Raw genomic sequence first — 17,267 nt, forward strand, 5'->3', positions numbered from 1 at the left:
CTAATCTGGCCCCTATTTGGCACACTATGAAATGAGCTTCTACCAAACAGAGAGGCAGCCTCGAACCCCTTACCAATGAACTGACAGGAGAAGTAAGAGGGAAATGCAAAGCACAAGGAAACCAAAAAGACTAAAGTCAAAAGGTTACATGGGAGAAAAAGAGGCCTTCGCTTAGAAGAAATCATTTTTTTTTTTTTAAGATTTTATTTATTTGACAGACAGAGATCACAAGTAGGCAGAGAGGCAGGCAGAGAGAGAGAGAGAGAGAGAGAGAGAGAGAGAGGAGGAAGCAGGCTCCCTGCTGAGCGGAGAGCCCTATGTGGGGCTCTATCCCAGGACCCTGAGATCATGACCTGAGCCGAAAGCAGAGGCTTTAAACCACTGAGCCACCTAGGAGCCCCGAAGAAATCATTTTTAATTAAAGATTTTTATTTGTTTGACAGAGAGAGTGAGGGAGCACAAGTAGGCGGAGGGGCAAAGGGAAAGCAGCAGACTCCCCACTGAGCAGAGAGCTGGATGGGGAAGTTCAATCCCAAGGATCCTGAGATCATGACCTGAGTTGTAGGCAGATGCTTAACTAACAGGCACCTGGGTGCCCCAAAAGAAATCACTTTTAACCTTCAGGTTACATGAAAAGCTCCACCGTACAACACCATGGCTTTGCAAGCAGAAACTATTACACTACTGCTCCTGAGGAATGACGATTGGGGTAGCGTATACTCACTCTTGGAACCTGGAGTGTGCTGCTAATGTGTCTGAGAAATGAGATTTAGAACACGTCGCTTTGGGCTAGTATAGGCTCTGATGACAGACTGCCTGGATTTTAATTCCAGCTTCACTATTTGCCAATGGGTAGCTAGGAAAATAAGTTCTTCATGTCTTTTTCTCATTGTAAAAATTGGTATTTTTTTACTTCATTTAATTGTTATGAGAATAAAATAAGATTATTATATATAAAGTATTTGGAACAATGCCTGGCACGTCGCAAGTGCTTAATAAAATGTTATTTACTGTTATCTGTTATCATGATCATTATATACAAAGCTTTGACAGAAGTTTTGCTTTAAGAAGGAAAAATAGCAATGGATGGTAGCTGGAGAGGATAGAGGAGGCCAAAAGTCTTTACTAAAAACAATTTTTTTAATATGGGAGAAAAGCTAAGTGTGGAGAGCTGGGTTAGCTGGGGTTGAGATTTTCTCAACAGAGTACACAAAGTGACAGAGGCACAAGGGATAAGTGATTACAACAGCGTGGTCTTGATGAAGGACTAATGGATATAATTTCCATAAGGGAGCAAGGGAGAGTAAGGAGGCTTGAAGAGGCTAAGTCAATAAAAAATGATATTAAGGTCACTGGACTGTAGGCCCTGGTGGGGTTCAAGAAATACTGAAATCAGGGTATAACAGAAAGTAAAATTGGAATGTGAGAAATGGTAATTCAGAATAGGAATACTAGAACCGAGAAAAAAGATGGTGCTGTAATTATAAATACACATAAGGTTCAGGACATCATTATCAGAGAACTGAAATAGAATGAAGGATAAATTTGCTAGAAAAATCTTATCATCGTGTATGCCTTACAACGGCATAGGGGCCCTATATGACCCAGCTCTGTTATTTCTCTGACTTTACCTCCTCCCTTGTCCCTGGCTTTTTGCTCCAGCCACTATGAAGGTCTTGCTATTCCTTCAGCACACCAGACATGCTCCGCTTGCAGAATCTGCACTTGTTCCTTCAGCCCATTATACTTCTCCCCAAGATAATTATGTAACTAACTCCCTCACCTTCTTTGGCAGCTTTCTCTAATGTTACGTTCTCACAGACACTGAAATCTTCAAGATTTAGAACATAGATAGTGTTGCAGAGACAGACCAGGCGCTAAAAATCTTTGAGGCTGTGGTGTCCGGGGGAACCACTGGATGGCTACAATGGGCCTGAGGAGTGAGCCATCTGATAGGACAAGCTTCAAAACTGAGAGTTTTAGGGAGGACAGACGGAGGAGTCCAGAAAAGGCAATGAAGAACAAATAGGATCAGACCTTTCTTTCCTTTGAAAAGTTAAATAAAATATGGAATTTATTAAGGATACTGGTAGATCTTACATAAAGTTAGCCTTAACTGAATTCATTTACCATTAACTGTACACACTACATTTTAATGCATGTGTTTTTAGGCAATTCAGAGGATCATCCAGAAAATGGGTCATGAAAATAAAGTAAAATTTACTGTTGTGCCTGTATTACCATTTAGAACCCTGTGATTCTAGCAGTAATTATGTGAGGAATTAACTTCCTTTTAAACTGTGTGGGTCCCAAACCACACATTAGACTACCTACGCTACTAGAGTTCCCAATCATCAATTTAAACAGTCACGTTAGCTTCAGACTTAAGGACATTTGCCTCCTATGTCAAAATAGGAAACAGAGCAGTAGCAGATATCTAACAGTGAAAATAGACCTTTAAAGTTATATATAAGAGAATATAAGTCTCTCCATCTTCTCAGTGAATGGCCTTAAGTCCTTATTGTATTGGCCTTCTGGGTGAGGTCTCATAAGCTTTATCTATAATATTTGGAACTCAAAGGGCTTAACTATACTATGTAAAATGATAGCAGGAGTCTTGGTAAACCACATTCACACATTTTTCACCCTTGGTAAATGTTTTGGTTCTGAAATGGCATCAAAATACAAGTTTCAAATCAGTAGCTTGGTTACTTTGAAGAGAGAAAAATGGGCAACAATAAATGTCACCTGAAAACAAAAAACTGAAAAGCAAAATATTTAAATCACAAGGTAAATAATTTACTCATTTTAATCATCTGCTGAGGCGACTGGCTGGTTTAGTTGGTAGAGCATGCAACTCAATCTCGGGGGGGCTTTTGGGTTCATGTTATATGCTGGGTATAGAGATTACTTAAAAAAATAAAATCTTAAAAAAGAAATCTGTACTTTAGACTAACTTCCAAAAAAATAAAATACATTTCTTATTTTGTTCTATGCATCTTTATAAAATATGTATCTAGTGACTGCAGTGAGTAGGAAGCACTCTTCTGATAATTCTGAAAGGACTGACTTATACGTAGAAAAAAAAAGAGTTGAGGCAGATAAAAAGAACATTGTTTTGAACATAAATACCATGTGCTGTAACATGATTTCATAATGGTTTAAGAAAATAATATACTACTCCAATTATATGAACTTTTCTCCTATTAATAAAAAAAGGGCTTTAATGTAAATTACATGTCGTATAGACTGTGCAACACACTGAAGTTTACCAGTGACTACAAAATCACTGGAGAAGTGATCTGAGTGAACAGGGAAAGTTATACATTCACAATAATTTATGGATTAGTTTCTGAAGTTTGGGTCAAGGTCCCTAAAAACTGACACAAAGAAAAAATGTGAAAGTCTTTAACAGTGCTGGGAGAAAAGAAAGTGTATTTTGATTAATCAGAAACTATGAGTAATCCTGCAAAAAACAGATGACAAATGGAATCTGCCTCAAAAAGGAAATCCAAACCCACCCACTGTACTTCAATACACAGGGCTTTATGTATTCTTCACATAGACTGTAAAAAGATGTGTACTAAAGGACAGAGATTTGGGGTACCTTAGTGGCTCAGTCACTTGATCATCTGACTCTTGGTTTCGGCTAAAGTCATGATCTCAAGGTCATGGGCTCTGTGCTCAGCATGAAGTCTGCTTGGAATTCTCTCTCCCTTTCCTTATATCCCCTCCCCCACCACTTATACCATCTCTCTAAATAAATAAAACAATTTAATAAATATGGAAGCCAAACTTGAGAGGGTTGAAAAATACACATTGCTGAATAGGAAGAAGGTAAATCATGCTAAGGTTCTTGTGATGGTGGAGGAAAAGACACAGATATTCATCATAGTAGATGCTAATTAAAAATTAATAGTTGTTAAAAGTTTTAAGGGTGAGGAAATTATGGGATAGGTGTGATTTTAACAATTTCCTTTTTCTCTACTCTCAACACTATTAAACTTTAAGTTTTTTTCTAAGCCAGATGACTGTTGAGACTTAGAGGTAAACTGGTGTAAATGTGAGACATGGGGCTCTCTTGTAGTCCTGAGAGAAAAGGGAACTGATACAGAACTTTCTTCTCCATGTGTTGAAGCTCAAGGGTTAGGACTAGAAGATGGTGGGTCCTAGAAAGAGCTTGGTAATCAGAGCTACCTGGCCCCTATGTAAGCATATTATATCCTTTTCAAGCCCAAAAGGAACTGAATGGGTAGACTGAATCCTCCCTGCTCTGGAGATGGAGAGATTATAGAGTGCAGAGAGACATCGGGAATATCCTTCAGGTACCTCAGCAAGAGATTGCCACTTCACATTTCATTACTTGGAAGTCTGTTAATATAAAGGATATCCCCATACCCAACAAACAGATTTGAACCCACTGACCTGAAAAAGAAAAACAACCTACTTAAGGCAGCCCAGCAACCAGAGAGGAAATCAGCAAAATAATCAAAACATATACTCAGTAAAACAGAAATACTAGAGAACATGAAAACATAAATGAAAATAAATCACAGCACATAAGGAGATTCAAGTGCAGTGCACACATACATACATGCGCATGCACCAAGTGCAGTGCACACATACATACATGCGCATGCACACACACGTTTCTGAAAGCTTAATAACGTATTTTTGAAACAAAATTTTATTTTATTTTGTAACAAAATTTAAATGAATTTAAGAGGAGCTCATTCACTATAAGTGCAAAAAATATTTCAAAGTACAAGGCAAACATACATAAATGAAAATCATGAGGGTACAGATTTGAAAAATAAGGAAATACATAATGCAGAATAATAAAATAATAAAAATAATAGAAATTCTGGAAGGAGAAAAACAAAAGCAAATGGGAAAGATAAAACTATTCAAAAGATAATAGCAGAAAATTTTACCTGAGTTATAGAAAGCTTAGATTCTGCTAAGTTGCAGGTTGCACTGGTGAGAAAAGCACACATTTAGGCATGCTTGGCAAAGTTCTAGAATTCTAAGGATAAAAAAGACAATCTTATAAATATCTAGGTAGAAAAAGCAAGTTACTTAAAGGAAAAAACTCAGATTGGCAATGAAATAGCACATCTACACACTCTGAGACAATCAGCATCTACCCATTCTGAGAGAAGAGGACTGCCTCTGAAGAGCCTTTAGTCAGTGAACTTATGATTCACCTTTCCGAGCAAAAGTAAAAAACAAGCTAAGAAGAGACCACAAGATGGAATAAGAGAAATGGAAACACTGGTTAGCCACGTAAAATTAAACAAATGAATAAGGCCAGACATCTCACTGTTATGAAAATAGGGAATTAAAACTTTTGAAGCACAATAGCAATGCACTAATATCACTCTAAATATCTCACTCTGAGAGAACAGTAAAGAAGGTAAGTATATTCTAAAGAGGGACAGGGAATTTTGCTCTGCCAGTTATCAGAATATAGCCTAAAAAACCTCCTGTAATCAAACAAATATTTGTTTAGTATATAGACTTAGAAAAGAGACAAAAACAAAACCACACACACAAAAAACAGCTGAACAGAACAGAGATTCCAGGTGCAGATCCCAGGTTACCTGAGATTTAATATGTGACAAAAGTAGTAGTTCAATTCTGTTGGACTAAAAACAGTATAAAAAATTGGTGTTGTACAGCTATCTTTCCATTATGGAAGGAGAGAGAAACAGACACCTACATTACACCATAAGCAAACGCAAATTTCAAATGGATTAAAGACTGTGTTTTTTTTTGTTTTGTTTTGTTTAAAGATATCATTTATTTATTTCATAGACAGACCACAAGTAGGCAGAAAGGCAGGCAGAGAGAGAGGAAGGGAAGCAGGCTCCCCGCTGAGAAGAGAGCCCGATTTGGGGCTCGACCCCAGGACCCTGGGATCATGACCTGAGCCGAAGGCAGGTGGGCTTTAACCCACTGTGCCACCCAGGTATTCCAAAGACTTAGTTTATTTTTATTTTTATTTATTTTAAATTTTTTAAAGATTTATTTATTTATTTGGCAGACAGAGATCACAAGTAGGCAGAGGCAGGCAGAGAGAGGGGGGGGGGGGGGGAAGCAGGCTCTCCACCAAGCGGAGAGCCCGATGTGGGGCACAATCCCAGAACACCAGTATCATGACCTGAGCCGAAGGCAGACGCTTAACCCACTGAGTCACCCAGGTGCCCCACAAAGACTTAGTTTAAGTTAAAGTGTTAATCCATTCTGATTGCTATTAAAAAAAAAAAAAAAAACACCACAAACTGGGTAGCTTATAAACAAAAAAGAAACATTTATTGTTCATAGGTCTGGAGGCTAGAAGTCCAAGATCAGGATGCTAGCATGGTCAGACTGTAGTGAGCCCTCTTAAAAGTCACAGATGTCTCATGTGGTGGAAAGGGCTAGAAATCTTTTTTTAAAAGCACTAATTTTATTTATGAGGGCTCTACTCTCATGACCTTATCAGCCCCAAAGGCCCCATCTATTCACACCATCACCTTTGGTGGTTAGGATTTCAACGTAAGAATTTGGTGGTGGGGATGGGTGGGATGGGGAAAACGACACAAAAAAGAGACCACAGTAAAGCCTTAATTTGAAAAAGTATATATATTCCAAGAGAATCTAGAAACTGTATTAAATGAAAGAGGTATTTTTTTTTGTCCTATAAGACCTCACTACAAATATATATATATATATATATATATATAATATACTTATATATTATATATATGTATTTAACAAAGAATACTCAAATTCAATAAAAGATAGGAAAAGAAATATTAAGAAAATACAATACATAGAAAGTATAAGATAATATGGACAGAATAAGCATAAACATATACATAAGCACAAAAATATGAGTGGTTATATTAACCTATTCATCTCAAACTGGGCTCTATGTCGTTGAAAAAAGGAAAACCTAAAATAAAACGACATTAGAAAAGAGGTACAAAAAAGCATATCAGGTAAATAATAAAAATTAAAAATGGGGCTTCTTGGGGGTGTTTCTATTGCATTGAAGTAGATTCAATAGTCATCATGAACCTTCATATATTCAAGAACAGTGACTAGAAATAGAGAAAAAGCCAAATCTGAGGATGAAGAGAAAGAGACATAGTGGCAATCATACTGGGATCCTAACACAACTTTCACAGAACTTGGCAGGTGAAGTACATGACACAGGAGTATGATATAATTTAAATGGCATTGTTTAAATCCTGAATGTACATATATATACACATATACATACACACACACATCCTGTGTACCTATATATACACACACATAACACTTATGTACTTGGCATGTTTTTAATATAGGACTTGTATCACAAATATATCTACATATATATAATTCTGTACCCCAAAACTCAGAGACTATGCACTGTTTTCTTACATGAGATATCACCAAGAAGTAACTATGTATCTTAGGCTACACAGAAAATTTCAACAAATTCCCCAAAGGTAAAAACTGGCTAAAAAAGAAACTGAAATGGAAACATAAGGTAATAAATAACGATGATAGTTCTATATATTTAAATCCATGAGATATGATCAATTTTGATATGCTTCTGAAAACATACAGCCTTATATACGGTTTTTAGAAACCAAAAGGTTGAACGAAAATAAGAGTTAAGTTGTGGAAGGTAGAAAAATAGAGGTGATGAAAAAAATACCAAGTATAAGTTCTTGAAAAGACTAACAAAAACAGATAAAAACTTCAGGAAGTTTAATTAAGGAAAAAAAGCCAAGCTTGAAGTAAACACTAGTAATGTGAGCAAACAATTGACAGATGTGGAGATTAAACAACTTGTAGAAGAATACTATGTATAAGTTATTCCAAAATTTTAGAAAATCTAGAAAAAACAGGTACTCTTCTAGGAAAAAATATAACTAAACTTGCTTCAGAGAGGGGAAAAAATTAACCAATGATTATAAAAGAAATAGTAAAAGTAATCAAAAGATTTATCTTTCAAAGGTATTAGGCTCATGAGTTTATGGATGAGTACTCTCAAATCTTTAAGAAAGCAAAACTGCCTATGTTAAGAGAATTCTTTCAGAGCATAGGCACATACATTTAAACTTCCCAACTCATTTTGTGAGGTCAGCATAACTTGGGTACCAAATCCAGACAAATACAGCAGAAGAAAAAAGTAAAATCCAATATCAATAACAGACATCAAAAAATACTTTAATGAAATACTTCACAGTATGAAGCAAAGCACAGACTAAGGACACATTTAAGGATGGTTCAATGTGGAAAAGTCTGTTAATTTTTTTTTTGCTAACACCAACAGATTAAAAAAGAAAAATCATATGTAAATCTCACTAGAAGCTGAAGACACATGTATTAACACTGAGAGTCCATTATTTATTTATTTATTTATTTGTATGGATTTTTTTTTATAATTTTTTTTTTTTAAAGATTTTATTTATTTATTTGACAGAGAGAGTTCACAGTAGACAGAGAGGCAGGCAGAGAGAGAGAGAGGGAAACAGGCTCCCCGCTGAGCAGAGATCCCGATGCGGGACTCGATCCCAGGATCCTGAGATCATGACCTGAGCTGAAGGCAGCGGCTTAACCCACTGAGCCACCCAGGCGCCCTCCATTTTTTATTTAAAAGAAAGTAAAAAATTCTTATCCAATAAGAAATAAACCCTTATTTTTTTATTTTTATTTTTAAAGATTTTATTTATTTATTTGACCAGTAGGCAGAGAGGCAGGCAGAGAGAGAGGAAGGGAAGCAGTCTCCCCGCTGAGCAGAGAGCCCAACGTGGGACTCGATCCCAGAACCCTGAGATCATGAGCCGTAGGCAGCAGCTTAACCCACTGAGCCACCCAGGCGCCCCAGAAATAAACCCTTTTTAACTCAATAAACTGTGTCTACAAGTAACTTCCAGTGAATTATATTTAATGATGCAACAAAAGTATCTCCATTACAATCAGAAGCAAGACCGTAATGTAATCTATCACTACTAATATTCAATATCATACTGGAGATCCTTGATAATGTAAGAACACAAGAAAAAGACTAAGGATAAATATTGGGAAGGAAGAGAAAATATCACAATTTGCAGATGATATGATTGTCTACAGAAATGTCAAAAGTGAAAAAATATTAGAATAAAATTATGAGTTCAGCAACGTGAGAGTATATAAATGACTGCTACACAGAGAATCAGTACTTTCCCTTTACATCAGAACATTCAACTAAAAATTCTGAGAAGAATCCACTCACAATAGCAGCAAAAGCTAAAATATATGGAAACAAATTTTAAATGTGCAATTCTTCATGAAGAAAACTGTAAGACTTTCATGTAAGATATGAAGATAAATGAAAAAAATAGGCCATAATCCTAAAAATACCAAATTCCTTAAAAAGACCCATATTTTCCTATTCTCCACAAATTACTTCATAAATTCAGTACAGTTCTAAGCAAAATCTCAGAGTTCAAATGGAATTTGACAAACTAATTCTCTTTCAACAAACTAATTTTAAAAATACAGATCTGGAAGAGCAAAACAGTTAATACTATATGATTTCACTCCTATGTGGAATTTAAAAAACAAAACAAACAAGGGGAAAAAAAACCCAGAGATATAAGTAAACCAAGAAATAGACTTGTAACTATAGAGAACTGATGGTTACAAGATGAGAGGGGAGTGGGTGGATGGATTACATTGGTGATAGGGATTAAGGAGAGCACTTGTAAAGAATACTGAATGTTGTATGAAAGTACTGAATCACTATATTGTACAGCTGTAGCTAACATAACACTGTATGTTAACTAACTAGAACTTAAATAAAAACTTTTTTAATAAGCCAAAATTTTTTTGATGGCTGCATAGTATTCCATTGTACCACATCTTCTTTATCCAGTCATCTGTTGATGGACATCTTATTCACTTAATCATTAAGTGAATACTGACTGGATGTACACTATCAGAATTATTTTTTTTTTTAATTTTGTTATTTATTTGAGAGAGAGGGAGAGAGGAAGAGTGCTCATGAGCATGGGGAGAAGCAAAGGGAGAGGGACAATCAGACCCCATGCTGAGTACAGAGTACAGAGCCCAAGGCAGGGCTTCATCCCACCACCCTAAAATCATGACCTGAGCTGAAACTGAGAGTTGGACACTTTAACCCAATGAGTCACCCAGGTGTCCCTAGAACTCTTATAGGAAAACAGAACTGAAAAACACACACAAAATCCCCTCTGCCAGAAATTTATATAAGGACTTCTGATTTGGATAATAGTAGACTACCTAATTTCAATAACTTCTCTCACTGAGGTCAACTAAAAAGATCGGATTAATAAAAACAAAAACATCACATAAGCAATAAAAATATAGCACAAGAGTAAAAAATTACCCAGTCACACTCTAAGGGAAGATAAGAAACCCTGTGGGACCACCGAATAAAGCCTTTTATTTTTGCCCAGAGGGCATATAGTATCTGGTAGAAATAGCTATGAAACTAAGTTGAAATTTCGGTGGCTGCATGGAGCTAACAGAACTAACTATATTTACAGCGTAAAAGGTGAACCAGAGGTATATGAACTTTTTCCATGATCCAGCTCTTACAGAGCCTGACTTTGCGTCATCTAGTAGACTAGGAAAATACAAATCTGGAATTTGGGTTTAACATGTTCTAAACTGGTAGAACTCTTTCTCATTTGGCAGAAGTAAATGAAAATCCCATGGGAAAAGATACTATCCTAGGCTTCAAAATAGTTCTACAATAGTTTTCAAATATAATGTCGAAAAATAACGTACTATTAAACATCTAGGCAAATAAAACAAGATACCATGAACAAGAAGTAGGAAAAGCAACTATCAATAAGCCCAGACCCACAATTATTTGGAATTTTGAGAAGGAGAATATATAAATAACTATGTAGACCATATTTAAGGAAATAACAGTCAAACAGACTACGAGAAACAATAAAATGCATATCTGAAAAAGAACCAACAGAAATTCTAGACCTGAAAAATATACAACCAAAATTAAGACTTCAGTAAATGGGGTTAGTAACTGAGAAAATGAGTAAACCAGAAGTTCGGTCAAAAGAAATTAACTGAAATGTAGCATCAACAGACAGAAAACTGAGAAGAAATGGTAAAACAAAACAAAACAAAACAAAACAAAAAAACACCCAGAGGACACAGTGAGAAGAATTTAACATACATTTAGTTCCAAAAGAAAGAGAATGAGGCAGAAGAAATAGCTGTGAGACAACGGCTAGGAAATTTCCAATGCCCAGCAGAGATCCCAAACTTGACAACAGTAAAAAATAAATTCCCACTCATATAGCAAAACTTTAGAAAACTAGAGATAAAATTAAGTAAATATATGAAAACTAATCGGGAAATACAGAACAGCTTATTTTAAAATGATTAACAGCTGAACTTACAAGAATAATGAGACAACTGGTGGCTGAGGGCCCTTAAATAGGTTCAGGATGGGAGCTGATCATCAGAAAAACTAACGCATGATTAGAGGACTGCAACTTCTAGCACCCCTCCCCACCATCCCTACTTTGGCCCCACAGGGAGGCGTAAAAAAGCTTGAGATTGAGTTAACCACCGAAGTCCAGTGATTTAATCAACCATGCCTATGTAATAAAACTTCCATAATAACGTCTAAGCAACAGGGGTTCAAAGAGCTTCCAGGCTGGTAAACACATCAAGATGCTGGGAGGGTAGTGCACTCTGAGAGGGCAAGGAAGCTCCATGCCACCTTCTTCCCTGTATACCTTGCATCTCTTTCCATTTGTCTGTTCCTGAGTTATGTCCTTTATTTATTTTAAATATTTTATTTATTTATCCATTTGAAAAAGGGAGGGGGAGCAAAAGGAGAGAGGGAAAAGCAGACTCTGCGCTTAGCACAGAGCCTGGTATGGGGCTCGATTACAGGACCCTGAGATTATGACCTGAGCCAAAATCAAGACTTGGACACTCGACTGACTACGCCACCCAGGTGCCTTCTGAGTTATGTCCTTTATAATGAACTGTGGAAGTCAAATGTTTTCCCTGAGTTCTGTAGGCTCTCTTAAGAAATTATTGAGTTTGGAAATGTGTAAACCTGGCGATTCACAGACCTGTACCCCTGGGGATAAAAATATATGTTTATAAAAAATAAAAAATTAAAAAAAAAAAAGAAATTATTGAGTTTGAAGAGGGTGTTGTGGGAACCCTCAATTTATAGCCAGTTGGTCAGAAGTACAAGTGACTCAATACTTGTAACTGGCCTCTGAAGTGTGGGGACTGAGCTCTTTAACCTAACGAGTCTGCTGCTAACTCTAGGTAGTTAATGTTAGAATTGAATCCAATTCCTGGATACCCAGATGGCACCTGGAGAATGAGAAAATTTGCTGTTGGTATTGGAAAAAGCCCCAGATCTAGTATTCAAAGGTTAGTCTATACACTGCACCACTCAAATTTAAAACTGGGAAAGCAGAATACATTATATTACATACAATCACAGGTACACTGAAACGATAGGACAAGAGAAAGAAATATAACAAGCTATTGCAAGTAAATGTCTTTGAGTGATTATACCAAGGTAATGTTGCCATTTTTCACTTTTTCGTTTTCATAATATTTCCAAAATGAGCATATATTAAACTTTCTTAGGAAAAAAAGTCAAAGCTATCTTTAAGGCTATAGGTTTTAACTATACAGTTCTTGATTTCATATGCATGTGAACTCCAAAATAGAGATATTCGGTACACCAACATTCTAATATATTCTAAAGAAGCATAGTAGAAAATATTACTTTTAGAGAAGTTAACCTTTTTGTTTTAATGCTGTTAAATAAATCGATACTTCAAATCAGATTTTTTTTAAAAAAGAAAAAACTCTAATACTGTAAAAGCTCAAATATTTTAGATAATGATAAAAAAAAGAATTAAAAGAAAATTAGGCAACAGTCAATACTGAATCATGCCATATTCTGATACCATGTAACTTGAGACAATATAATTTCTTTTCTAGTGCAAACCAAAAGAAAGTAAGTCTTAATTCTCTAGTTGTCAACTAAAAGATAAACTTGGCTTCCAAAAGAATTAAAATTTTGAAACCCAAATATCTTTACCATGAAAAGTGATTTTTACTTTACTTTCTAGGAATCCCTCTAAGTTTACTGTTTTTAATCTGAATTATTCCATTTACTTCTCACATACAGAAAAAGAAATTCTTGTTTTAAATAGCTTAACATAAAAAATTTAATATAGATTTGCTTATAAAATCTGTGATCAAACTACATATTCTACCTGTATTCTTACATCTTGATCGTCTGCTTAATAAAAATCACAGAATTATAAAGATTAGAGCTGAAAGGGGTTATAGTGACTGCTAGTCTTTCCCTCCCAAAACTGTAATTTTTAAAAAATTTCTGAACTCTACCTGCTATGTAAATAATTCTTCCAATTTAAAAAATATATTCATTTATAACTATGAATGAATCATGCTCTGTAGGAGACAACTAGTATATACAAACTTTGTATAATTTTAGTTTGAAGTAAAGAAATCTGAAATTTTAATTAGTTTCATATTTATAGAGAAATACAGTTTGCATTAGGCATTTCAAAATATAAAAGTAACTTAAAAGTACTTTTCCCTTATCTAGTACCCCAGAGATCCGGAGACCCTTGGTTAATAAGAGTGATCCATCTAATCCAACTTCCTAATTTCCTTTATAAGGTATACAAATAAAGTAACCTGCTAAGTATAAACAATTTAAATAAAATAAAACACAACCTCAAGTGGACTATTTCCACCAGTGATAAAAGTAAGAAATGCTTCACAATATAGACATTATAATTTTCTTTAAGTCTTTTTTATTTAGAGATTTTTCTGGTAAGGAGATATACCATAGGAAAGCAATTTCACTGGCAGTGAGGTATGTATATACTCTACCAAAATACTCCTTATTTTAACTGTTTTAAACTTTATTTACATATGAAGAAAATTATCAATGCATATCCTTATTTCAACTATAGTATTAGCCATACTACATGAAATAAAATGAAATGGTGCTTGCATACAAAAACTGTTATTTGTAAAGGAATCTGACTGCAGATTAAAAGAAATATTTTGTTTTTGGAAAGAGTTTAAAAGAATCACAATTTATCATGACCAAGACATCTGCACCATATTTTCCATTCCTCACAGCACATTTATTTCAGTAATTCCGTTATGTCGATTCTTAGCATGAGCATAGTGTTACACGATTTTCGTACATATAATCACATCCAAAACAAGTTCTAAAATTTAAATTGTAAACATTCTCATCATATGTAGAAATATTTCAATTGGTGTATTAAGTTTTGCTAACTGATCAAATTTGGAATATAAATGAGAAAGCCTATTCTAAGTTGTGTAGTGAGCATTGTTTATTAATTACATTTCTACAATGTTAAATAAAGTAAGAGGCAAACCTGTCCTGTAAGCATGTCAAAGTTTAGGTAAAACATTAAAAAGAAACAAATCTGTTAACAAAAGGATGTCTTGCAATAAAGAACATTAGATTTTTAAATCTATTATGATACAAAAATGTAAAGGGTAAATAGCATCTTTGTTGACAAAGTAGGAGGTAGCATGGATGCACCACTTTATTGTCTGAGAAATGCAACTGGAGTAAAGAATATTTCCTTACCACAAATAATTTCCAGGACTATGTACATATTTCTTTTAGAAATACTTGTTTAAACAAATCTCCCTCCACTTTTTAGTATAAAAAAAACCGTTCCATGTGATTTTAAAAAAACACTTACACATCTAGATAGAATAGTACTCTGCCCTATTTGAGTGAACAGTCTCAAACTATGAAGTACATGATATTTAATGCCCTAAGTTGAGTAAATTTAGTTTAGCGGTTCCTGGTATTATACAAAACACTAAATACATACAAACAAAATATAATATCTTATTTTTCAATGCAAGTCTTGTGGGGAAAAAACAGAACCTTGATTCCGGTAACACTGAAGAAAATGTAATTTTCCAATTAAGTCTGTCTTTAAGTTATCCATGTGTAACAGTTTACTAATGACTGCTTACATGTACTGATCTTTCATTGAGTGAACACAGTTAACTGACAAAACTTAGTAAATCTTAAAAACACATCCTCCATCCTATATAAAATATATAGACTACTTACTGTTTGAAGTACTCAGTTTGCTCTGATGTCACTGTAATTCACTTTTCCCCATTTTCCTGCTTTAGTATTTATAAATGGATAATTTAACGTGGCTTTAAAAAAAAAAGACAAAGAATTTCAAATTTACATCCAATTTAAATTTGCTATTTAAAAGGTTTCCTTGTTCTATGAAGCTGCTTCTGCCATTAGTAGAGAAAATGAAGTTTCTGTAATGGAGGCAGGCTTTTTAAGTAGTGACGTGACTTCCACCATGCCAGCTCCAGTCCGTGGAAGATTAGCGTTTACAATGTGTCGTTGTAAGTGCTTAATCCAGTCTTCCTGAACAGACAATGGTCCACGAAAGACTAGGCCACAAAACCTATAGAAGAAGTTGATAACAGTTCTCTTAACATGACCAATTCCCTTTATTTAAAACCAATTCACATAAAATCCATATACATAAGAAGTAGGCTTCACTATATCTTGGAGGTATTATCACAAACTGTACTACTTAACAAAAGTTCTTAAATACATATAAAGTCAAAATTATTTAATACAATATAAAACTGCCAATTCATATGCTTAACAGCTATATTACCTGTAGTAATATTTGTAGAGGTAGAACTATTATTATTAAATTGAAATTAATTAAAACGTCTTAATACCCATACAACTCAATACATTTAAAACAACTATAATACCAAATGTACCATTCTTTCCAAATGACCCTTCCCCAACTCAGAATTCATTAAACTGCATGAGGATGAGTAAAGAAAAAGGTGGGAATAAGTTTGTATAGCTATACTTATGGGAATAAGTTTGTTTAGCTACACTTAGAAGTATGAGTGGAGAGAAATGAATTCCCAAGAAGTAGAAACGCAAGACAAATTAAAAAAAAAAAAAAAAAATCAAACCAAATTAAAGTACATAAATACGAAAGCAAAGCAAATAAATAAAAACATCACAACAAAAAAAGCTCCTTTCATAAATCAGAGTATCATCAAAGTTCCGATATAATATAAAAAATTTATTCATCCGTTGTGAAATACAGTGTATTATGAGCTAAGTAAGATTTTAAGCCCGTCTTCAAAACTTCATTTATAACTTGATAGCTGAGAATGCACCTTCTGCCACAAATTAAAAATCCCTAATATGTCTCAAAGCAAAATCTGAAGAAACTGAGCAGATACAGCAACATAAGCACATACCTGCATCGGAGAATGTAAACCTCGTCAGCACCATGAGGTAATGACAGCATCTTCTTCTTGCTTCCAGATCTTGACCTTGATTTCTTTTGTTTACAATCTAAGGCTAAAAAAGGGAAGAGAAAGACTTAGCATTTCATATATATTCTAAAATAGAAATACATACTTCTAGAGAGGTCAGACCATCTAAACCAAGTTAGAAAAAGTCTATATTCATCTGTATTCCCTGAAGCATGCACTAAACTTGCAGCTGGGTCTTTAACAACAGTAATATTATCTGTATGCATTCTTCCTGCACTACTTTTCAAATAATGCTTTATCATATACCGAACTAGAAATGAGAGAATGTAACTAAACTCAAAATTACTAAATTGGCCAATTATCACAATGATAATCTTTCCTCTTATGATTGTAAGTATGTTATTTTCATATCTAATTACTCTTCCTTATTTCCAGGAAAATTTCAACCTTTTATTTAAGATCATTAAATTAAGTTTCCATCTGATTACCATTCCATTAAGTAGGTCTCACATGTTTTGAAAACTTAGTAAAGAATCATCAACATAATAAAAAGTCAATGAGAAATCAATTTTATAGCAAATATATATCAAATAGCTCTTAAAATTATATGCTGGCCCAACATTTGGAAGGGCAAAAAAAGCTCAACTCTCATTTTTTTAAAACTCAACCTGTATTGCATGTACAGTAATGTTTTATTTTATTAAGAAATAAATGTAAATCCAGATTATCTCACATAAATTTACAAATGGACTGGAAATGTAATGCTAATTATTCTTTACATTTTTAAAATAATTTTACATTTTCTCCTACAACTTATTTTTAAAATGTGATTAAAGGGGGAAAAAAGATTTTTATATTAAAAGTGGATCAAAATTTTGTGC

The 17,267-nt window shown here is 34.4% G+C and overlaps 1 protein-coding gene across 18 annotated transcripts in view; it reads right to left on the minus strand.

The window, feature by feature from the left end:
- Positions 1-17,267, minus strand: part of ZNF644 (zinc finger protein 644) — a 123,685-nt gene that overhangs the window by 8,788 nt on the left and 97,630 nt on the right. For 15 of the 18 annotated variants that reach the window (XM_059137895.1, XM_059137902.1, XM_059137896.1 and 12 more), the window contains 2 exons: positions 16,369-16,471; positions 13,840-15,539 (listed from right to left, as the gene is read on the minus strand). In XM_059137895.1, the coding sequence (XP_058993878.1) occupies positions 15,347-15,539; positions 16,369-16,471 (296 nt within the window). In that variant the 3' untranslated portion in view covers positions 13,840-15,346. Of the gene's footprint in view, positions 1-13,839; positions 15,540-16,368; positions 16,472-17,267 lie in introns of those variants that run through there. The other 3 variants (XR_009345478.1, XR_009345479.1, XR_009345480.1) reach the window with 2 other exon arrangements.

This window comes from Mustela lutreola, chromosome 10 (genome assembly GCF_030435805.1).
Source record: "Mustela lutreola isolate mMusLut2 chromosome 10, mMusLut2.pri, whole genome shotgun sequence".
NCBI classification, from domain to species: domain Eukaryota; kingdom Metazoa; phylum Chordata; class Mammalia; order Carnivora; family Mustelidae; genus Mustela; species Mustela lutreola.